This window comes from Camelus bactrianus, chromosome 28 (genome assembly GCF_048773025.1).
Source record: "Camelus bactrianus isolate YW-2024 breed Bactrian camel chromosome 28, ASM4877302v1, whole genome shotgun sequence".
NCBI lineage: Eukaryota > Metazoa > Chordata > Mammalia > Artiodactyla > Camelidae > Camelus > Camelus bactrianus.
Window position 1 is genome coordinate 317,435 of NC_133566.1, and position 25,328 is coordinate 342,762.

General features: G+C 36.6%; 1 protein-coding gene and 1 long non-coding RNA gene across 3 annotated transcripts; one reads left to right on the forward strand and one right to left on the reverse strand.

Moving 5' to 3' along the window:
• Nucleotides 1–1,863: 1,863 nt before the first annotated feature.
• Nucleotides 1,864–16,076, forward strand: LOC141575488 (uncharacterized). Its single transcript, XR_012503087.1, has 2 exons — nt 1,864–2,002; nt 15,422–16,076. It is a non-coding gene; the product is annotated as an uncharacterized LOC141575488 (long non-coding RNA).
• LOC141575487 (putative N-acetylated-alpha-linked acidic dipeptidase) lies at nt 3,300–24,887 on the reverse strand. Of its 2 annotated transcripts, none has more exons than XM_074354790.1 (12): nt 24,701–24,887; nt 22,729–22,847; nt 22,550–22,631; nt 21,853–21,919; nt 21,181–21,246; nt 20,310–20,373; nt 18,924–18,991; nt 16,849–16,980; nt 15,267–15,514; nt 13,350–13,464; nt 10,592–10,676; nt 3,300–7,657 (listed from the first exon to the last, which is right to left on the reverse strand). In XM_074354790.1, exons 1-2 carry the CDS (start codon nt 24,885–24,887, stop codon nt 22,738–22,740), a joined length of 297 nt encoding a protein of 98 aa, XP_074210891.1. In that variant the 3' UTR covers nt 3,300–7,657; nt 10,592–10,676; nt 13,350–13,464; nt 15,267–15,514; nt 16,849–16,980; nt 18,924–18,991; nt 20,310–20,373; nt 21,181–21,246; nt 21,853–21,919; nt 22,550–22,631; nt 22,729–22,737. The 2 variants fall into 2 exon arrangements, with proteins under 2 accessions (XP_074210891.1, XP_074210892.1); XM_074354791.1 differs by having other exon boundaries at nt 24,701–24,875.
• Nucleotides 24,888–25,328: the final 441 nt, after the last annotated feature.

Sequence of the window (25,328 nt, forward strand, 5' to 3'; positions counted from 1 at the left end):
GTTTCTCTCCCATGTGGTTAAGTGGACTTCAGATGCGTGATAGTGCTGGAGTGGCTAAGCCTCTGGGCAGATTGCTGGGTGACCCGCGGACCTTGCTGCACATGGTGAGCTCCCTTCTGCCAACCAATGGGCCAGGTCCCACCACTTTTCTGTCTGTTCTACCTCACTTAATCTGCACAGAAACTCTGTGCAGGATATCCTGTTATCCCCCATCTCTGCTGACCTTGGGTGGACAAAGCTTGGGTTTGAGAAAGTTGCCCAGGTCACATAGTTGACAAATGGGGAGCTGGGGATTTGCACCCTGGTCCCAGGGGTCTGGATCATGGAAAGGCCTGGGTGGAGCAGCTTATTGCAAAGGTAAGTCCTGCCCAAGACCTTAACATGAAAGCCCACCCACCAGCACATCTAGCAGAGTCAGCATTTCCTGGACCAGATGGACAGAACCTCAAAACTTCTTTGAAAACACAGAAAGGCCACAGGCCAGGGAAGGATAAGGCCAAGGGTGTTTTCATTGGGGAGAGTGAAGGACAAGTGTGAAGACACACAGCACTCCCAGCAGCCTTCATGGCAGAGCCTGCCACTGGATGAGCATCTACCGTGACTACCTACCATAACCCTGTGAGGTTCATGCCTGTACAACCCTGCCTGTGAGAAGAGAAAAGTGAAGCTCAGGAGGTGTGGGAACGTTCCAAAGACAAACAGATAAGGTGGGATCATCACCACCATGCTGTGCTGGGACAGGCAGTCACCTGTCACACTGCTCATGCATGACCTGCTGGGAGTAGTGAAGGCCTGATAGGAGCACAGGAACACTGTGTTGAAGGTGATGTTTCTACCTGGAAGAGCTGGTACCGGGGACTCTAGCTGATTCTTCATTGTGCCTGCTTTGAGTGTCAGCATGTTGCAGCCTCATGTAGGGGAAGGGCTGTCTCCTTTCCACACTGGTGCACAAGGAAGAACATGTACACACTGGCATCACCATAGACCACCGGCAGGATCAGCATCTGGAGCTCAGAGCAGAAACTGCCAACACCTCAGGAACTGGTGCAAGAGGAGGACCTGAGTGCCCCCCTGAAATATTTCTAGTTTTAAAAACATACTTAATTAGGGGGAAGTGATAAACAGTTGATCCCTTCAAAATATTCTGTTATCCAAGGAACAGTAGCACCTCAGCATTGTAAGAGGATTAACTCAGTCGTCAATAACCATCACTATAGGTATGAGAAAACAGAGTGTTAGGAGTTACAAAAGGGTCTCAAGATCATGCAGGTCAGAACTGAGAACCGTCCAAAGCATGTGCTGCATGATAGCCTCTCTAAGCTACCTGAGGCTTGGTCTGCTCCTGACACAGGGCAGATGGTTCTGAGAAAACCACACTCCTCAGGGGACCCCAGGGAGTTGACAGAGTTGAGTTTGGGTTCCTGATCATCTTCTAAGTCTGGAATTTTGAGATTCTTCTGCACCTGTTCTTCCTCCAGAACGGAATCTGATTCAGGCGGGATTCCAAGGACTGAGGCATGTGTCAGTCAAGACAGCAGACATGGCTGGATGACAGCATCACCAGTGCCATCAACAAAGAGGCCAGGGCACTGAGATTTCCAGTGATTTAGCATCCTGTCTGGGAGGGGTCATGTGTTCTACAGTGAGTTCTGAGTATCCTCCACTGCCCTCGAGGACCTGCAGGGGGCGCCGAAGCCAGGGTGTCTTAGGTGGTGGTGCACATGCGCAGTCCGCGTCAGCAGCCAGCGTCTTCCCTGGGGATGGAGCTTGTTTTCCTCAGGAAGGAGCGGGGGGCGCCATGGAGGCTCCGGGACAGCGCTGCCTGCGTGTCCGCGGGAGGACACTCCCCGCCCGCTGTCTGAAGTTATGCCGGTTTCCCACGGCCTGAGCTGGCTTCCTGCCGGGGTGTGTGTGGACCTGACCGAGCTGGGGCCCCAGCCGGACAGGAGGGGACGGGTGCGCTGGCGGGCCCGCTTCGACTATTCTCCCCCGCCGGAAGCTGGTGAGTGCCCGTGTCCATCCGGGCCGCGGGCTGTTCGCGCCCCTGGTCCTCACCTCCCGGGTCCCCCTTCCCCCGTGTGAACGGAGGTGTGTACACCAAGGGTCAGGAGTGGGGACGCGGGTGTAATGAGAAAGGGTCTGAGAAAGTACTGAAAGATTTAAAGAGAAGTGTGTAGAAACACATTATGTTAACTTTTATATTTTAAGTGTGTCAAAGTCAGAGTTTATCATGCTTTTACTTTCTTGTCTTTAAAGGAATGCAATCATTTATTTTATACTTAAAATATGCTTCTCAGCTTATCTCGTTTTCAAGTCAAAATACTGCCAGGGTTGACATTTTCTCATAATATAGTGACAGTCTTAAACATGTGTGAATATAAACTCATTGAAAAAATCTTGCAGCATTCCAGGGCGAGTAGTCTTGTTAAAAATAATATCCAGGCCATTACTAAATTATTACAAAAATATAAATTTTTTTTGAATCACTTTTAGAAGTTCCACACACAGTGGTATTTTTAAACCATCAACCCCTGCATAGTACTTAAGACCATTTAAGATGAAATATATTCAAACCTTAAACTTTAGAATGCCCAAAAGGCAGGATAATGGCTGCTTTTTCATTGCAAATACATTTTTTCTTCATAAGTGCAAAATACGAAGGTATTCAGCTAAATTTTGTATATCTTTATTCAAAAGGTGAAATTAGAATATAATCTCCTTATTTTTTATTTTAAGCCTATTTCCCATAAAAAAAAATGGTATTTTTATCTGTAGGATCTTAATTGTCCATTCATTTGTTTTTTCTTTTAGTTTCTTTAACAGAGAGTGCATTCTTGTGTCTTGTTTGAGTTTTTAATTCTAACCTATTCCAAGTGACTTTCTGACACTGATAGTAAATAAGGGGAGAGGCCTCATAGTAACTGTGCATCTTTTCATGTAGTCAGGTTTTTTTTTTTTGGATAACTTTTTTTTCACAATTTCCACTTGGTTCACAATATTATCCTATTATGACAACTCAATAAAAAATTGTAATCGGTTTACACCAAGACACTTATGTCAGCACAGTGCTTTTGCTGATATGATTTTACATTAGATTATAATATAATATTTTATTTGATTTACATATATACTAATACATATTTTATATATGTACATACATATGTATATCTGCTAAATGCCATTAATTTGCATGGGGTGGTAACTGATAACATGAGATCTTTCTGACCATTGGCTATTCTTATGTGTGTCTAATGTACTTCTTTGAACAGATACTAGAATATTACACCTCTCACTATACAGTATTTTAAAGGTTATATTTTATTTTACTTATTTTTAAACATTTTTTATTGAGTAATAATCATTTTACAATGTTATGACAAATTCCAGTGTAGAGCACAATTTTTCAGTTATACATGAACGTACATATATTCATTGTCACTTTTTTTTTGCTGTGAGTTACCACAAGATCTTGCATATATTTAAGATTCCACACATGAGTGATCTTATATGGTATTCCCCTTTCTCTTTCTGTTCTGCTCCACCTAGAATAATATTCTCCAGGAGCATCCATGCCTCTGCAAATGGCGTTATGTTGTCAGTTTTTGTGGCTGAATAGTATCCCATCATATAAATATCACACATCTTTATCCAGTCATCTGTTGATGGACATTTTAGGCTGTTTCCACGTATTAGCTGTTGTAAATAGTGTAGAGAAATCAGCTGAAAACCTTATGGGGGTTCCTTTGTCACTCACTCTTTTTTTTTCTCTTGCTTACTTTAGGATCATTTCTTTATCCTTGACTCTGGCCATCTTGATTAGGATATGCCTTGGTGTGGGTCTGTTTGGGTTCTTCCTGTTTGGGACCCTCTGAGCCTCCTGTGCTTGGATATCTGATTCCTTCTTTAGTTTTGGGAAGTTTTCAGTCATGAGTTCTTCCAATACCTTTTCAATCTCCCTTGTTCTTTCTTCCCCTTCTGGACCTCCTATTATGCATAGATTGGCACACTTTATATTACCCCATAGGTCCCATATATTGTTTTCATTGTTTTTTATTTGTTTTTCTCTCAGCTGTTCTGATTGGGTGCTTCCTGTTGTCCTGTCTTCTAGGTCACTTATTTGTTCCTCTGCATTTTCTAGTCTGCTTTGCAAGGCCTTTAGGTCAGCTCTCATCTCAGCCAATGAGTTTACTAGTTCTACTTGGTTCTTCTTTATAGCTTCTATTTCATTTTTGACATATTTTATATCTCTAAACACTATTTCTTTTAGTTCCTTCAGTACTTTGATCACTTTTTTGTTGAAATCTTGATCTAGTAGGCCATCAGTCTATTTCCTTGATCATGCTTTCAGGGGATTTCTCTTGATCTTTTAATTGGGAGTGGTTTCTCTGCTTCTTCATATTGCTCATATCTCTCTGGAACCGTGGCTTAAGGAGTATCAGTTTCCTACTTATCCTGGAGATGGTGTGCCCTTAATGATTTTATTGAGAGGTCTTTCTGTCTTCACCGTGCTTTGTGAACTCAGCTTGCTGTTTCCATAGGCCTTCTGTTGGTGCCCTCATCTGTGCTGCTCCCAGTGGCTGTTGGCTAGCAGATTGCGCCCCCTCCTAACCCAAGGTCAGGAGCTGAGCTCTTAGCTGGTGGGCGGGGAGGTCACTCCCCCTCCCGATGCCACAGTCAGATACTGTGCTTGGGGAGAGGCAGGTGGGCAGAACACACCCCCTCCCATCACTGTGGTCAGGTGCTGTGTTCCTGCCAGGAAGGTGGGTGGCTGCCCACCTGCCCTCTCCTGGTGCTGGTCGCTCTGCTGCTCTGTGCAGCTGCCTGCTTTGCCTCGGATAGGCGGTCTATAGGTGGGCTCGGGGAAGACCGCGGAACAGCCCTGCCTACGCTCTGTGCCAAATCTGAGCTCCTTGCTTCTCTTGGCAGCACACGTTCTCTGAGGTGTCAGCGTAGAAAGATCCTCTCTGCCTCGGGCTATAAACAAGTCTCAGTCCTGCCTAGGAGGTTGTGGAGCCCCCACGTGCAGATTCAGGTCTCAGCCCCACCCCCACCCGGGCACTATGCACAGAAGGTAGCTGTGGCTGAGCCCTGCCTCTCTTCTTGCAAGATGTGCCAGTAATGGCACAGGTCTGAGGAGACAAAGGCTACAGCACCCCTCCCCCCAGGGCACATCAGCTGCTTTGCTTTGTTTTTTCTTTAATTTAATGGGGGACCGAGGTTCTGCTCCGTATCCCCTCCCAGCCATGGTGCACAGCACCTTGCAGTACCCCATATCTCCCTCAGTGCAGCTGCCCCAGTCCTCTGCCCAGCTTGGGCAAACTGTCCTGGCCCCAGCTGCTGGCTTTTGTCTCGGGCTGGGTGTCGTGGGGACCCTTTGTGCCCATTTAACTCAGTTCTGTCGGTCAAGGGGTGCTCAGGGCAGATCTGAGCCTCGGAGGCTCCCCCTCCATCCTGTTGGCCTCTCCATTGGAGGAGGGAGATTGAGTGAATGAGCGCCAGTCCTCCTTTGCTGCTCCCTCCCAACAGGATTGCACTGTTTTGCTTTTTCTTCTTTTTTCCTTTTCTCCTACCAGATTTTTGGTGTATTCGTCTTTTGAAGAAGGTGATGTTGTCGGAGTTCTGCAGGTGCTCTGGTGGCTGCGTAGGTCCATAGATGTGAGTTTTGGTGTATTTGTGGGAGAGGGTAAGCTATAAGCGTCCTACTCTGCCATCTTGCTTCTCCTAAATATGCTTTTTAAGGCTATTTTCTCAATTTATTTGGCTTCTCTAAATTTCATCAGAAAGATGTTGATTTCCTCCCCAATATTTTATCCTGAAACTTTTCAAAAATACAAGTGTTGCTGAAAGTTGAAAGAATTTTATACTGAACACTCATACCCATTACCTAATTTTAGCAGCAACATTTTATTATAGTCTATCCATCCCTTAATTCATCCATTAATCCATCTTAAATTTTGCATGCATTTCAAGGTAAATTATAGATATTAGTACAGGTCTCTGTAATATATCAGCATGCCTGTTTATAGTTTTGTTTACCTTCTGAGTTAAAATTTACCTGACAATGAAATGTATAAATTAGGCTTTTGAGATTCATCCTTGTATCAGTAATTTATTCTTTTTTATTGTTAAATAGTATTCCATTGTTTGAATATACTATCATTTGTTTTATCCATTCTCCTACTGATAAATACTTAGGCTTTGGATAACTTTTTTTTTTGCAAGCAAACATTTTTTTTAAAAAATGCAAATATAATATACATGCTTAAATGTGAACACATCTTAAGTATACAACTCAGTGATTTTTCACAAAGTAAACACATCTATGTAACCTTCATCCAGTCAAGAAACAGAACATTGCTCTTCCACTTTGGGTTTCTTCCCAGATACTACTGCACCCCTTTGATGGATTCACCATCCTAAATTCAGCCACCATGGCTTGGTTTATTTTCTTTTGAAATTTTTGGTCCCGTACTTTCCACTCAACATTAAGATTCATCCACTAGTGTTTTTGTAAACTAGTATGTTTATTTTTATTGCTTTAAAGTATACAACTTGTATGCATGTGCCACCACTTATGGTTATGTATTTATTGTTGACAGGTGTCTGGGTCATTTTCTATTTGGGGCTATAACAAATAGTGATTATGAGAATTTTCTGGATGTCCTTTGGAGCTCAGATGTAGAAGTTTCTGAAGGGTACAAACATGGGTTACCCTTGGTAATATGGTGTGTTTGTGTATGTATGTGTACACATACACATATACATATATAACTTTCATTCAGAAAGCCTATTTCCAAAGTATTTGTAAGAATTTATATTCCCACTGGCCATGTGTAAGAGTCCCCATTGCTTGTTGCCCTCACCAATGCTTCATATCACTTAACAACTAACTATTCTAGTGGATGTCTAATGGTGTTCTAAGTGTGGTTTTGGTATGTATTTCCATTATTACTAAAGAGGTCAGCCCCTTTTCATAGCTTATTTGGATTTATTTTTTGTGTGTGTGAAACACCTGTTCAATTTTTTTGCACATTTTAATATTGAGGTTCTGCCTTTTTCTCCACTGGTTTTTGTTCCTTATATGCACTAGATACAAGTCTTTTGTTGGATATAGGTATAGCAAATATATTTTCCCACCATGTGGCTTAGCTTTTCACTTTCTTAATGGTATCTCTTGATAAAAATAATTCTTAATTTTACTGAAGTCCAACTTAAAACTCTTCTTTTATGTTTAGTGCTGTGTCCTGTTTAAGAAGTCTTTGCCACTTCAAAGTCATTAAAATATCTCCTACACTATTTTCTAGATGCTTTATTTTGGTGGGGGGATTAGGTTATTTGTTTTAATGGAGGTACTGGGAGTTGAATCCAGGACCTTATGCATGCTAAGCACACATTCCACCTGAGCTTTACCCTCTCTCAGATGCTTTGCTTTTTGTTTCAAATTTATTAGATTTACAAGCTATCCAAAATTACTGTTCATGTATGGTACAGGGTTTCATTCAATAATGTTCCATTGGTCTGTATCTCTAACTTTAGGTAGTTATCACATAGACAATATTGTTTTATAATAAGTCCTTTAGCATTGTTCTTTAATATCACCTTGGCTATTGTTGGCCCTTCACGCTTCTCTATGTATTTAGAATCAGCTTGTCAAGTTCTACAAAAAAACAGTAACAACAATTAACTTTTGGGGATTTTGATGTGCACATATAAATCTTTGAATCAGTTGAAGGGGAATTGACATTTTTAAAATGTTGAGCCTTCCAATCCATAAATTTGGATTATCTCCCCTATACTTATTTTTATCACTGCTGTAACAAATTATCACAAATGTTGCAGCTTAAAGCAACACAAACTTATTATTTTATGGTTCTGTAGGTCAAGTCAGGAACAGGTATCACTTGGGTAAAAATCAAGATGTCAGCAGGGCTGTGTGCCCTTCTGTAGGTCAAAGGAAGAATATATTTCCTTGACTTTTCCAGCTTCTAGAGTTCACCCACATTTCTTTACCCATGGCCCTTCCTTTATCTTCAAAGCTAACAACTTTACAGCTTTCTAATCCTTCTTCCAAAGTCATATCTTTCTGACCACAACTGGGAAAGATTTTCAATTTTTAAGGACTCCTGTTGTTAGACTAGGCCCATGTAGACAATCCAGGCTAATCTCCCTGTCTCAGAGTCCTTAACCTGATACATCCGCAAAATCCCCTTTGCCATGTAAAATAACATATTTACAGATTTCAGGATTAGAGCCTGGATATAGGTAGGGGTCAGTGTGGTGCACTATTCTGTTTATCAAACTGTTTAACATTTGACACTTTCTGACAAACGTACAAGATAGAAGATCCTGATCATGTTTAGAATGCTTCCTCTGCAAAATATTGGGCATGGAGTTTATCTGAAAGGACTGAAAATAATATTACCACAGGAATGGCTTCCTAATTCTACTGACATTTACTTACATTATAATCAAATACCCAAAATGGTCAGCCAGGAGTGGGATCTTGGCAAATAAAATAAAAGTATAATTCAAGCTTTTATCACTGAATTTACTAGCTAATTCTATTTTAGAAACAGACACAAAATAAAACAATTTAGAGTAAGTCTGCTTACTTATATATTAAATGAACATAAAGTTTTAAAAGCATGTCTGAATATGGGATAAAGTGAGCATCATAAAATGTAATGTTAATATTTAGTACCTGCAAATCTCAAACTCCCAATTTATAAACAAGTTCATACTGTACAGCACAGGGAACTATATCCAATACTGTTTTGTAGTAACTTATGGTGAAAAAGAGTATGAAAATGAATATATGTATGTTCATGTATGACTGAAGCATTGTGCTGTACACCAGAAATTGACACAATATTGTAAACTGACCATATATATATATACATATATATATGAAAGGACTGAAAGGACTATATATACCAAGAAAAAAATTAGATTGATAACCAACAAAAAATCTGTCAGTAATATAATGCTAGAAACACTGAAACACAAAAGAAAATCTCAGGCATACATCTGTTTAGAGTCATAGAAAAAATAGTGCCTATGAAAGTCCCTGATAAGCATGAGAAAACAGGAAAGGCAATATAAAAGTTCAAAATTCTTTGCTATGTAAGAGCTGCAAGATGACTCAGACACAAACTTAAGTGGTCAAAATGTTTATACAATTAATGATAATTTAAAGTAATTGAGAACATCATTTTAAATGAGATAAAAATAGCTGCTCAATTTTCATATTACCAAGCAAGTCATTTCTGTTTATAGTAGACATATTATTTTTATATGTATTTATATTTTATAAAGATATCAACTTAAATCCTGGCTGATAACTGACAGTGGAGCAACTGATTGATTTAAATGGGTATCATAGGCTTATCAGATTTCATATGCTTTAAATATACGTTAGTTATTAGCTGACAGGAAGAGTTCAATTTCCATTTATTCTAACATAGCTGTGTCACAGGCAGGTTACTCTGTATTTACCATGGAGGATCATGATAGATATAAAGATATCAAACCTTACTGATCTTCATAGGGGTGCTTTTATAAGAAAAGGAGAATAAAATAAGAAAAATCTAAAATACTACTCTTTTTTATAGTGTTCTAACAGTTTTATCTTTATTTTTATTTTTTTTTATTGAGTTATAGTTCGTTTACAATGTTGTGTCAATTTCTGATGTACAGCACAATTTTTCAGTCATATATGAATATATGTATATTTGTTTTCATATTTTTTCACCATGAGCTACTACAAAATCTTGAATCTATTTCCCTGTGCTATACCATATAAATTTGTTTATCTATTATATATACACCTGTCAGTATTTACTTGTATGAACTTCCAGTCTTTCCCTACTCACACCCCTCCCCCCTGTAAAATACTATTAAATCAACATATATTTATGAAGAACTATGAAAAATGGGAAACTATAAGTTGTTTCTTTAAATTTGAGCAAAGAGAATTACTTTAACTGGGAAAATAGTTAAAATCTGGCAAGCTTTATGATTTCATGTTCACCCCTGGCAGCTTTTGTTTCCTCCTTTCTCCTTCAATCTTTTTGGGACCTTCTAAAGAATTAAATTTAAAAAAAAGAAAAAAAAAGAAAGAAAGATAGAAGAAAAGAAAATTAAGAAACAGCTTTGCATCTAAAATAATCTCCTAACTGGAAAGATTGTATACTTTGTGAAAAATTTACAGCTGCCGACTTATGATCCATGTCTCTGTCCACACTGCCTTACTTGTTGGGAAGGGTCTTAAAAAAAATAAAAAAGTAAAGAAAAATAGCAAATTATAATGGCTTTTACATTTTAAATTCTTTTCTATGTGTCTACAATCTGCTCTATCATGAGTTATTAAGATAAACATTATCAGCTATACTCTACTTTCCTATCATGCACATTGTGACTCTGAGAAGCACGCATGCTCTAACTTACCATCTGCAGGTGGTGTACAGGTTAATGTAGTTCTTTTGACAATATATGGTTTTGTAGCCTAGTTGTCTTAACTACTACCTAATGGAAAAGATGTAGAACTACTGGTACCACTGCCCTCGGTCTCTGTCATTTACCTTAAACATACCTGGAAAAGTAGATTCAAAAACTCATTGGCAAGAACATTTTTCACACTCCAGATCTGATATTCTTCTAGAGTTAAGATGGCCATTCTGAAAGAGAAACAATATTTAAGAATATCTTAAATCTTCATTTTCTTATATTATTTGAATAAAATCTGGTTTATTAAACTTGTAATGGTCATTTGTCTGAAAGAATACTAATGATTTAATGTAGATGCTATGTGTTCATCTGAAAGTAGGCCAGCAAGAATAATTTCAAAAGTAACCAAACTCTGAAGTAGTCAGTCATAACGTGGGCAATTTATCACCAAAAATCTTCTTCCTCCAGTAAGACCTGGGAAATAACTCACAGTATCTTCTGGTTCAAGGTGAAGTTTACTAACAGGACCCACAAAAGGTTCTGGGTAGAGAAAAAGGACTATTTACCAACTTTGAAAGCATTTTTCCAAACTCTGGATTATGCCCTTTGACTCTAACAATTTTCTAAGATCTTCTTTTAAACATCTGGCAATATTATTAGACTTCTTAAGAGATTTAAAAGAACTAAATATATATAATAAATGAGTATCTATATTAACATTTCCTCAAAATAAAATTTAACATTACTTTTACAAGTTCAGTAAAGCAGTATTTTTTTTTTTTTGGTGTCAAAGTGTTCCAAAAATTACATTTATATACAGTAGACAATATTTCTTGGCAGGCAAAAATATAACCAAATGCTTCTTACTTCATGTTTTCAACAATCACCTTAACAATCCTAGATGAATAATAATGTTCTTAGCATTTATTATTTAATTATATTTTTATTATCTAATGATTTATTATTTAATGATATTTAATAATATTTATTATTAATGATATTCATGTATTCATTCAATATATAACACCATTTATTATAAGAAAAGATTTTAAAGCACTCTGATGGTAATTATTGGCTTTCATGATGCAACTTCCATTAAAGTATATTAATACCAATGTAATGGTACAAAATAATGGGTAATAATGTCACAGTCTAGTCACCAGTGAATATGGGTAATAGGTTTGGTTGAAAGGTCCAAATTCTATTCTAAATTTTTACCATTTCATTATTATGGTTACACGGAGATGGAGCAGCTAAATGATCTTTTTTTTTTTTTAATGTTCAAAAGCTCAGCCATAAGAAGAAACTCGGTCTTACATAAAAATAGACAGCAATGATAACCTCTATACTTATCAAACACCCAGAAAAAAGGCGATGGAAATTGTATCTCTACATAAGGTATTTCCTAACAGAAACTTTCCTATGTTTCTGTTTTCATATATACCAAATAGAAATGGACACCTTAATTTTGGGCAGAAAAGTAAATGAAGACGGTTATCTGAATTGCCAAACATAGATCAAGCCCTGAAAAATTCATTTCTATTATTTATTTCTTTAGAGTGTCAGTTAATAAGACTATGATGATTTCTCTGGATTTGTGATTAAAAAAAATTACGTATTTTTCTAAGCCTATATAAGAACACTATGGTCTACATCCTACCATCTGCTACTTGGTACATGTCAACATTTGAATAGAAAGGGTCAAATGAACTCATATTTGTCTCACATATATGGATTATCTTCAGTTTCACAGGGATACATAGACATTATGGCAAACCTATTATAATATCTTTAATAAATGTTGTCAAAATAAAAAAATTCAAGGCTTTATTCTTTGTAAAGTACATGCTTGTTTCTGCTATTATACACTTATTCTGGCTGCTATTAAAGAACTTAGGACAGACCCTCACCAATATTATTGAAAAAAAATTTTAAAAACTATATACACCACCCAGATTGAGATAAAAAATAATTTCCATCATCCCAGATATCCTATGGTCCTTCCCAGTTAAATCACCTATCTCCAAAATCACTATTGTAACACTTATTAACATTAGTTCTGTCTCTGTTCTAGAACTTCATTTAAATTGAATTTTACAATGTGTTCTTTTATTCTGTGGCTTCTTTTGCTCAATATAAGTTTTGTCTTACCATAATGTATTAAAATGGGAGAAGTAAAGATTATAAACTACAGATGGCAAGGGCTGCTCTACTTAATTTTTATAAAATGCCTAGCTTATAATATATAAAGTTTTTATGTAAATAACACTTAATGGAGTTGTTTAAAGGTGGAATGAGCTTTACCTAGGGACAACTTGGAGGTATTGTAATCAGAGGTCCAAATAAGCATTTAGCAGGGATGATGTAGAAGAGATTCAAGTATGTATATGTAAGGTATATATACCAATTCAGAGTATTATGTATTTATAGGAAAGAATAAATTAGTCTCTGCTAGACTCAACTTTGTGGTGTCATGTGCATTCTATGTGTCTTGTACAATGTTGGATAGATCCACATGTAATTCCTTTAAAACCAGAAACCCAAATCAGTAGTTAGGATAGAGCAGGTATCATTTTAATTAGCCAGTAGCTGAAGTATAAAATATTTTTGGTCAAGTATTTTTTTTTTTTTTAATTACAGAAATAGGTTGCTTGTTTGCCTTAAAAATTTATGACAATTTTCCAGTGGTTTCATTTTTTTTTTACATAATACATTGTTTATTAAATTTTCTAAGGCAAATTCTCTTCCCAATTTTGCATCTTTGGCTATGAATATTTTGAGTAGCATAATATAGAACCTAGAAGTAGTAAGAAATCCTTTTCTCAACCTCTTTTAAAAAATTCTTCACTCTATGTTCCTGTTGGAAGTTTACATGCAAGAAGATGTATACAATCAGACTTTACCAGGGTATCATCGGTGCAGTTGTCCTTCCAGACCTCTAAATGTGCAACCACGTGTCTCTCAGTTCAACCCTAGAGAGAACTCCATCACCATCAACATCAAATACCTTGAAGCAAACTAAAGAAAAGAAACTCTTATGGAGGAAAATTACTTTTATATTCTGAAAGATAATACATTTTATTACAAGCTGCCCTAGTAAAATTACTTAGTTCCTCAAACAACTACATTCTGGATTAAGTTTTTATTTGGAGGAGATTGTGTCATTAAAGTCCTTTGAACTTGTACGAATTCCTGTACACTTCACAAGTCTCTCTCCTTATATCATTAGCCAGGTTAGAGAACTCTATCCTACACCTAAACCTAAAGTTAAATTTCTTGCAAACTGAAAAAGAAGAGCCAAGTTACTATACAATATTTCACAGATTTTGAGAAGGTAATTCAAGCTTTTAAATTAATTTCTAATATTTAAAACTGATCAATTCAGAGTTGATTCTTACAATGCTGAAAATATTCCATCTACATTAAGAATCAACAAAAAGCTGGTACAGTCAGCCCCCTGTATCCATTGGTTCTGCATTCACAGGTACAAACAACCACAGATCAAAATAATAATAATAATAGTAATAATAATAATAGTAATAATAATAATAATAATAATAATAATAATAATAATAATAATATTAATAATAATAATAAAAACAAAACCAAAAATTTTCCCAGAAAGTTCTCAAAAGCAAAACTTGAATTTGCTATGCACTGACAACTATTTACATATCATTTACATTGTATTTACAACTAATTACATTGTATTAGGCATTACAGGTAACCTAGAGATGATTTAAAGTATACAGGAGGATGTGCAAAGGTTATATGCAAATACTATGCCATTTTACATAAGGACATGAGCATCCATGGATTTGGTATCTGAGGGGGTCTCAGAACCAATCCTCAGCACATAATGAGGGATGACTGTATAAAGATTTTGCCTCTCCAATGTAATTAATGTGCATTCAATATTTTTGCCAAAGAACAATTTCAAATCTTCAATGAAGTTTATATACAACAAGCTAAAAATCTGAAATATCAGCACTTTGCTAATTAACATCAATATCAGCAAAATTGCTAGTTAGTCTCGTTGGTTAACTTCCACTAGTCCACTGGCAAAAAATAAATTTAAAAAAATTTAAGGCAATAATTAACCTCAATTGAGAAACAAAGACTTCATCCTCTTTAATACCAGAACTTTAATGTGAACAAATAATCTATCACAAAGCCAGGTTAGAGTAATGGTATACTATCAGGGAAGATAAAAGAAATCTAAATTTTTAAGATTAAGTAATTATCTACTTCACAGACCCGTGTAATAATTATGCTATTAAATTAACTGAGTGCATCAAAGTACAACATTACAAAAGAATATTGAAATATTAAGTATCATACCCCAAATATGCAATATTTGTGAAGCTGTATTTTAGAAAGATGAAGAGATAATGACCCTAGTGAATATATAAGAATTAGATTCCAATTAAATGTAAACTGCTGCATTTTCCTAACCAAATATGGTTAAGATGTATTAATGTAATATGCTTATAAATTATGCTATAATATTTTAGCTAGTTTTAAAAGATAAATTTAGTATTTAATAAAATTGTTTTATCATAAATATAGTTTTGCTAATAAAATATCAATATACACAGTGATAGAAAATAAGTTGGAATTCAAGTTAAGGAAGACAAAATTTCTGTATAGACTACCAGAAAATATTTTCTTTCTTCTTAACATTTTCAAACACATCATGACTAACATAGTTCATTTATCATGAATTGTACATTCATCTGGAAAATCAACCATTATTAATAACAAAGATCCTAAATCACTCCACAGTAAAAAAGAATAGATGATTAAATCTTTACACTGACCTCAGTAAAACCTCAGCAAGAGATTGCTATTTGCCAAAGTGATGAAAATTCAAGCCTTAATCAGATGATTTTTTACATGAATGAATGCTAATTTTTTTCTCTGTATAGTTTCCAAATTTTGTGATGTTTAACACGCTTGCATTTCTGTCTTTCAGCCAGAGGTCCTCTGCAACAGACTGATAACCCACAGGATATCTCCTTAAAATGTATGTGGCTGTCATGATTTTCACCAAAATCATTAAATAAACCTGTAAAACAGGAAAACACAGAATAAATTACATCCAACAAACTTCCTGTAAATAATGACATGCTTATGAAAGAAGGCATGACTTGCATAAACTGACTTAATTTTTAAAAGTTATCAGTAGTTTCCACTGTCTTAGGAAGTTTTTTTTTTTCCTGGCATAATTATAACCAAAATTTAACTTTCTAGAAGAAAATACTATCCTTTAGTGTTTGGTTTTGTTTGCCTACCTGTCTCTATTTTATATTAATTCCAAAAGTCAAAGATGATTGTAGTATACAAAAAATAAAAATATATTTTAAAAATTTAACTGGAAAAAAGTCAGAGACCAGTTATCCTAATTTGGAAAGAATAAGAAGAAAAAGGAAAAAAGAAAAAAAGTTGAACTCTATCAAAGATATACTGTTGTTATTAACAAGCTTCAAACAGCTCCTTCATGAAGCAAAGAAAACTAACATATTATATTATAAGACAAAGAAATTCTGTACTGCAGTCTTCATTGTACCACTTAATCTGTATAAATAAATATATTAAATTTCAGAAATAAAGGACAATTTATAATCTAATCCTGTGGTTTTTTAAACTTTTCATAAAAAATAAATGGAGTCATTTTGTTTTCAAATGAAATGATTTTTCAATCTCTAATTCTAAAAAGGTAAAAACACAACTGCACTGCTGAAGTGGAAGCCCTGTCTGTTCTAGCTCCCCTAACAAGTATTTTTAAAACACACTAGAAACCTGAAGAATACAGACTATTTCAATAATCTAATTCTGTGTCCTCAAAGAGCAGAAAATTGAAGCTAAGAAGTAGTTAAATGACTTGTTAAAAGAAAATTTTTTAAAAAGGTCTGAATCAGAAGCAGAACCCAAGCTTTCAGATTTCAAATACAGTTTTTGTGATTATCACCCACAACTACTCCTTGTAAACCTCATTTAAATATATATATATAGTAGTGAAAAGTTTAGAGCTAAGTGGGGACCTTAGAGATGGTCTAGTCCACTGGTTTCTTAATTTTTTAAGGGTAGGGGAAGGATACAACAGTGGAATATTCTTGTATATAAAAGAAATACAGTAGACACTCCTCACCTGAAGAAGAGGTGGGGTCATGTGTGGAAGCTAGAGCTTTGCCTATTCAGTGTCCACTACCCTGACCCTGCAGCAGATGCTGAGGCACTGTACTGGAGCACAGTTTCATAATGATTGTCTTGGTCAAACTGATTTTATATATGAGAATATTCAGGTGCAGAAAGGTAAACCGACTTATGCAAGGCTCCAAAGTTAAAACAGGGCTCACGTGTTTAGCAAAGAACATTTGTAGAAAATAGAAGGATTCCTACCTTCACTCAGAGATGGAGAAATTGGTGGTGAAACCAATGGGCCAAATGTCTCTAAATCAAGTCATCCAGTTTGGGATTGAGCCCTCAGCAATCAACAGCATTTCTCCAGATGAATGATGTCTGATTCCTCCACTGACAATCAAATCAAACAAGATTATAAAACCTCACTCTTCTGGACAGTTAATTAGTTCATCTTAATAATGTAACTTCTAAATATACATTTTAATTTCCCAGTTAAACTGTTTAAAAACTACCTAAAACAAAAACTCTGAAAGACAAATATATTTAAAGTGGCATTAAAATTATATTCAAATTAACATAAAAGAGGCTTTAAAATAGGAAAAACAAATTGCAATTTCCCATTAAACAGGCTGTTTAATTCCAATGTGTAAAATAATAAACTAAGACATTTATTTTTGGCTTCCCACACCACTTTTATTTGTATTCACTTTGGTGATTTTAATCTCTATCTTGGATTTGAAAATTCTTGATCATAGTCTCTCCTGGCTACACAGTTAACACCCTAATAGCAGAATCTATGTTTGATTTATCCTGTCACTATGGTAACTACTTACACATTTAATACTTATTAAGTAAATATACAAAGGGGATAGACCTAATCTTCTTCTTGGCCCTGAAATTCTTACTACCCCTCCTATAAAAGCAGGAGCCTCTTCTGTAAGACAGAGTGTAAATGTATCTCCTGAGAAGGATTCTCCAACAAGGGCTGTCTTTACAGAGTGCTTTTAGATAAGATGTTTTATGGGACATTTCAATAAAAGGATCAAGTACCTAAGCTTCCCAGTATGGTGGGAGTTGTGATGGGCATGGGAGGATGCTCACTTGGGAGGATGAGATGTTAAAGACACAAACAGTGTAAAGGATAGGGCAAGATGAAGGGTGATTGGGAAACAGGACCACAGAGATGTGACATCTACTTCCCACTGTCATCTAAGTGATACCTACTTGAAAGAAACATTTCTACAGTTAAATTCTATAATGGGGGATTATTTAAATGAAGCACACATATACTCAATGAATAGATTACATAATTTTTAGAGATTCAGAGTGCATTAGCGTTATCAGAGTACTTTTTACATCAATAACTAGTATTTATAAATTCCTGTGTGCTAATAAATAAGTATTTGGAATTATTTCCATTTCGCTTTTAGGCCTACTACAGCTTAACCTATTCACTGCACTGATACAGAGTAATTTTTCTAATGAATAAATATGATAATGTACAACCTTGTTAAAGATTCTTTAATTTCCCCAACACCAGATTTATGAACATTTAGGCCTATGTGTCAGGCCAAATTTCTTACCAGCTTTTTCACCAACACCTTACATTTAGGTTATATTGCATTACCCAGAGGTCGGGAAATGTTCTTTCACACATCCACATCTTTATTAGGTCCTGTGTCCTCTGAGGAGAAACCTTCTCACCACTTTCACATCCTTCCATTTTACAGCCTAACCACTAATCCTTCTGTAAACACCTTCTAATGCTTTCCAACCTCACCAGCTACCCCAGGGTTTTAGCTTCACTCTTCTGTAATTGTCCTCCACTGTATATAGTATCCAATATTCAAGTGAAGTATGAGTCCTCATTTACAGGTCTGTGGCTTTTCTAGATTACAAAGTATTTGGATTCAGTAACGTCCTTTTATCACTGTTGCTGCTAGAATTCATTTCATAGGATGTGATACATAGTAACCACACAATAAATACTTAATGAATGAATGAATGAATAGCCAAGGCAATCTTCACAGCCAAGGTTTTCCCATCCCAGCCCACTATTCTTTCTGTTATATCAGAGACTCTGCCCCATGAAACAATAGACCCTGCACATTTTAACAAATGTGTACAATTATTAGGAACTATTATTAGAACAGAGACTAGCACTACTGATCTCAGAGTTATGTCACATAAGTAGTGTATTAAAGCTTGTTCTGATTTGTTATTTATACAAATCAGCTATGTCTGTCACAAGTTTAAATATTAGTAATTTAGAAAACAAAAGTTATTGACTAATCTACTCATCAGAAAACATTATGACAGATCTCTTTACATACCTCTTTTGTCAGTTTATATACCAACTGGAAAAGAAGGGGTGTACAGTCAACTCTGAGAGTGTAATTGCCTGCAAAATAAATGAGAGTATTTTAATACCTCCAAATGGACTTCAAACCTATATTTAATTCTAACTTTATTTTCTAATTATAAACAAGATATAACAGATTTCAAATTGAAGGCATCATTCCTGGAGAATTTAAAATAGGGTGGACCCTAGAGATTATCATATTAAGTGAAGTATGTCAGAAAAAGGCAAATATCAAATTATATCACTTTTATGTGGAATGTAAACAAAAAATGATAAAAAATGAACTTATTTACAAGCCAGAAATAGACTCACAGACATAGAAAAGAAACTATGGTTACCCAAAGGGAAAGGGGGAAGGGAAGAAATATGTTAGGAGTTTGGGATTAACATATATACATTATTATATATAAAACAGATAAACAACCAGGACCTACTGTATAGCACAGGGAATTATATTCAGTATCTTATAATAAACTACAATGGAAAAGAATCTAAAAACAATGTATATGTATATGTATATGTATATAACTGAATAACTTTGCTGTACACCTAAACTAATATTACAAATCAAATATACTTCAGTAAAAACAAATAAATAAAATTTTAGAATAGACAGATATGTAGATAGATAGACAAACAGACAGACAGTCTGGCTAAAACTAAAACACAAGGTGGAAATAACTCTTCAGGAGCCAGAGATGCTGCAGCACACACTCAGGATAGAAGACTGCAGAGGCGGACTCTGCTGGTAAGGCCGCAGCTCCTACAGTAACAGTAAGCATCATTGCCAATTACAGCAGCAGCACTTAGGGGCCTTTGGCAAAGGAAGTGGTAAGGCCATAATGTTCATTTTTTTAACCATTTGTTCAATTCAATATCAAGACTTTAGACTATAGCATGTCAGTAACTAACATGTGTCCGGTGACACTTACCTAGAAATAACCATAATATGATGAAAGCGTACAGATGCACATGCCACATGTCAGGGTCAAAAGGAAGTCTGTAGTGGGTGCTTATTTCAAAGTCGTTCCAATACATACAGGAAGTATTTCTGTATGAAATATTTTAGCCCAACTTTTAAAAATAGCTCCACAGGAAGAATGTGAAAAGTACTAAAGTTTTAAGTAGTAATCCAAGATCGGCAAATGGTAAATATACAAAAGAAATTAGGATCAATAGCTTAGTTATGAATCATATTGATTCACTTGAATCATAATAATTTTCTCTCTGGTAAAATGGAGAAATGGAAGTATTATTGAGGCATCTCATAGAAAGAGGATAATCTTAATTTATGAGTTGGAGTTGATAGACTTAAATACTGGTATATTATTTAATGACAATCTGAAATAAAATTTACCTTCTGTGTATGAGTCTGCATTGACATATGCAACCCCTCTCTCCTGGAGTGTTTTCACATTCTCCTGTAGTTGAAGTAAAGTGGTCACTTAACTCACAGTGTTTACAATTGTGGAAATACAAGCAAAACAAACAAATTAATTCAGTAAAAGAGTGGTCTGCAGATACCATTATAAATCAAATGCCTATGCCTTTGACCATAATTTTAAGAAAATGCTATCAACTGGTTGATAATATTAATGCAATTAAAACAAGAAAGAAAAATATTATGATGCTGTAGCCACTGCTCATAGCAACAGCAGGGAGACCCAGAGGAAAACTGTCCTGATCCCCTGCACCATAATATGAAGGGGGAAGGCTTGGAGATGCTCAGCCTCACCCTGGATCTACTGGATGAGAACTGCTCAAAGTAAGGCCTGGAAATCTGTATTTTTAAAAGGTGTCCCTGGCAGTCCTTACAGACATTAAGTATGAGATCCCTTGATGTTGGGGATCCAAGTAACTTTACAATATTAAAAGTGAGGAAGTTGGAAATTTGATTTATCCAGAATTTTTTTAAAGAGAAGATATTGATGAAGAAAAAGAAAAAAAAAGGAGGGGAAGATAGAGAAAAAACTAGAGGGAGAGAAGAGTGGCTATTAGGACAAAGACAAGACATTTCTCTCTCACACACACGTGCACACATGCACACACATTCTAGAAAAATACAGCAGAAGAAGACTAATGTCATCACACACAGATGGGAATATGCAGAGAGAACACTTTTATTCTCTCTTTCTCTCTCTCTCTCTAGCTTGCTACCTTATAAGAGCAGTTACAGTAAAAAAAAATTTAAAGCTGTGAGTGGTCATCCCACAAATGAGGATTCTCACCTCTGCACTTGGCCACATGGGATAGATGACAGCTGATTCTGCTGCAGAGTTTCCATTATGACAGAGCTACAGTAGAAATAAAGAAGATTCCTTAACTGTATGTAAAGAAGGTAAATGTGCTGCTGAATATGATCAAGAAGCTAGCAGAAAACGGGAAACAATATTCAAATTGTCTTTTAATTCACATGAATTTAAATTAATTCAAGGCATATTATCTTATATCTTGGATTTACTTTATCTGTATTTTAAGGTGCTTAAATTATAGAAAGACACATGTATTGCTATATACATGTATTCACAAGAAATTACATATTTCTAAAAGTAAATTACCTTAATGAATAAGAACTGATTCATCTAAATAACTGTATTATGAAATGTATGTTCATAACACCAACATAATTATAAGACTTTGCAATATAAATGGAATCAACTGTGATACAAGTAACTGTGATTTTATTCCCTTAATTATTTGATTCATATTATTGTTTTAAAGTATGAGGAAATGAGTCAGAAGGAAAGCATTTTAAAAACTGGACACAATAGCAAGGAAGTTATGACATTCTTTAAATCAATTCTATAAAATTTGGACTCATAAATGATGAACAAAACAGAAGTTGGTCAAAGGAAAGCGCTTTTTGGTACACCTGCCTTTAAAAAAATACACAAGCTTACCTTGAACATGTAAGAACTTAGAGTTACTGGACAGAGATCCGAAGGGAAGAAGATGAAAGAAGGGGGCCTATGAGAGACACTTTAAAATAAAACATTAAGAGCCAGTGACAAATGAAAATTAATCATAATTGAATTAAAAATAAATCCTTGAAATTTTTAGAGTAATTCAATTTACAAAATCATTGTATTATACTTCCCAATCAGGCACTTTTGTAAATGGTAAAATATACGTATGGTTAAAATTTAGTATGGAATCCACAAAGGAGGGACTATAATCAGAGTATAGTCATCTTAAAAGAGCATGTTGTTTTCCTAGATAGAACAAATCCAAGGAAACTGTAAAAACTTGAAAATTAATGCCAAGGATCTAGATCAGCTTTTTCTATAAGCTAATTCACTTGTCAGAAGCAGCTTCCTAGGTTTGACTATTTCCTGAGCTTACAGATTTTACTTATCACAAAACAAATACAAATAGAAACTAAAATATTTTAACAATAATGAAAAAACTGGTTTGTGCTCAGTAATTAAGAGGTTGTTCTGTTTTGCCAAACTGATGTAAAAGCAAAAACAAACTCTATTTCTTAAATTTTCTTGAGTATTTATCCAAATTAAAACCACATCAGGTAATGGAACACATCTGTGATTACCCTGAGATACATGTTGACCAAGAAGATAAGAAGTTTTCTGTCTTAGTTACCTCAGCCCATCTGTGGAACCCAGAAGTCCAAATTTTTCTGCATCCCAGCTGGCAAAAATGGTAGTTCTTCTCGGTCTCCAGCCTGTAATCATTGTTAACATACATGGTTAAGTACATCTGCCTAAAAACAAAGGAAAATTCACTGAGTCACTGTCATCACTTGCCAAGGAAACATTTACCTCTACTAATCAGTTTTCCAAAATTCTGGACAACTTCTTACAAATGGCAGTTCCACTGGTTAGGTCAATACCTCCAAATACCCAGGAGCCCTGATGATCTCCTAGAATAACACACCTGTCTGGAAAGGAAAGCATTCAAAAGAATGACAACTTAGAATGTATTATAAAGAGCAGTAATTTATGTTTTTAAATTAAACTCCTCCTGCTTGAGTTTCCTACATAGAAAACCATCAAGGTAGTGTCTCCTTTTAGAATTTATCTTCCCCCCCCACATTTAATTATATCACATCAACCAGGAAAAAAATATATATTAAGAGTTGATTAAAATTTGTCTTCTCTTAATCCTGTAATCTTTGTAAAAACAAAATGCTTTAAGACATTTTTAAAATTCACCAATTCACCAGGTTTCACAGATCCTCAGATAGTTCTGATTACATTGTAAATGCTTGTGATTTTCTTGATGTTATGAACATGCATTTTAACCTTCCTAGAATTTCACAAAGGGAACAAATTACTTCACATAGAGCATTATGTCTAACAGATTCCTTCCAATGTTTTATTATAGGTCTCAGAAGTACAGAAAACGGTTTAATAGGATGATAAATTCCCATATGCCCAAGATCTAAATTCAATCATTGTTAATACTGTTGAACTATTTGCAAGTGAGTTGCACACATCATGACAGATCTCTCATATGTACTTAAGAATGCACCTTATGGTGAAATTAAAAAAAAGTATCAGTATTTTATATCTTTCCTCCCTCATAGCTCTATTGTTGGTATTTATTTAAACTTCAAAATACTCTATTATTCAACGTGACAAAGAATCTTGTTCTTAGCAATTTTTTTTTAAAAAAAATTTGTGTATTTGTCCATTTAGAGCTCAAATCAATTAAGGGATATGAGCCCCAGGTGCTTTTTTTGATATTTTGACCAGGGAAAATTTCTGTTTCTGACGTTTCTCTTAAATTGTTACTGAAGCTACATGCTCTGTTTTCCTTGTGTCTTTATGTGTCTGTTTATAAATCACATTTTTCATTGTGTACCTCTAGAGGGTATTAATACATGAGATAATAAAGTCTCCTATGTTAAAGGAACTCCGTTCTAATTGAGTTAAACACATTTTTAAAAAATTCTTTTAAAATAAAATTGAACTTCTAATCCCTTAAGAGTTTTGAAATTTTAAAACAAGTTTCTTACAGAACTTATAAAATACTTGCAGAATCCAAATTCACATTGCTAAGGCAAATCATTAACCAACAAGACTGATCTAACCATTTTAGTTTAATAAAAACAGCTATATCCTCTCTGATTCATCAGTGTGAAGTTTCCCTTTCCCTTTACATTTCAAGCCAGTCAAACTAAAGTTCTGGTCACACCATGCTGTTTCCCAACCCTGCACAAGTTGTCCTCTGCAGCTGGCATTTACTGCCTGTCTTGATTCCATGGAAATCTGACTGTTTCTGTAAAATTAAGCTCAAAGAGCACATGTTCCATGATCATGCCTCCTCTACACCAGTGCTGTCCAGGGTTAGTAACAGTAATGACTATGATGTATATGGAGCCATGTGACATTTACACGTTCATCACTGTGGCCATCTAACCCACCCCCACATAAGTGACAGGTGAACTTTGCTCCTTTCCCCCTTCTCTCCTACTCCTTCCCTTAAGTTAACCTAGTGTTTTGCATGCACAGCTTTTTGACAGTTATCTGAAACACTATTTTAAAATGTCAATTGAAAAGGGAAGATGAAATGTTACACCTGGCAGGGACGAAGAGAGGGGTGGGGAGTGGCCCAGAGGAAGCCGAACGGGATGCGCGGCCTCGGATCACAACACAGCCCTGTTCCTTCCTGAGTTTTGCAGCCGGGAAAGCAGAGGCCAGGGGCCCGGACCGCCTCGGGGCCTTTGGGGGAGGCCGAGGGTGGGACGGAGACCCACGCAGGGCTGGGGAGGGGCCCGCAGGGACTCACCATCTGTGCAGCGGCTCCTGAGCCATAGCCGGGCGGGCGGCGGTGGCGGCTGAGGCTGCGGTGCCGGCTGAAGGGGCTGAGGCGGCAGTGGCGGCGGTGCCGGCTGAGGGGGCTGAGGCGGCGGCGGCGGTTGCTGTAAGGACTTGAGGGACTCGAGGGCCTTCAAAAGCTTTTCCAGGGTCGCCATGGCGGCCTCCCGCCCCGCGGGGACAGCCCCCGGAGTCGCCGGGCCGACTGGCTGTTCCGGTCAGCAGCGGTGGTAGTGAATGGGGCTCGGGGCCGCCAGCAGCCGCGGACCCCAAGCGCCCGGCCATCTTGGAGCCGTCCCGACAGCCCCCGCGGCCCTGCTTCCTGCCACTCTCGGTCGGTGGGGCGGGGCCGGACCGCGGGATTGACAGTCGGAGGCAGCGGCCTCCGCCAATGGCTGCCTCGCTCGCCCTTTGGGCTCAAAAAGCCGCCACGGCTGCTCGAGTCACTGCGTTCTTCCCGGCGAGGGGCGAGGGGTACTGCACGGAGATCGGGAGGGCGGTTTGGGGGCGGGGTTGCATGGCACGGCGAGGAGGGTGGGGAGGGCGGGGTGACTTGTGATTGAGGGTCTCTCTTGGCGATGGGCGCCCCCAGACGAAGC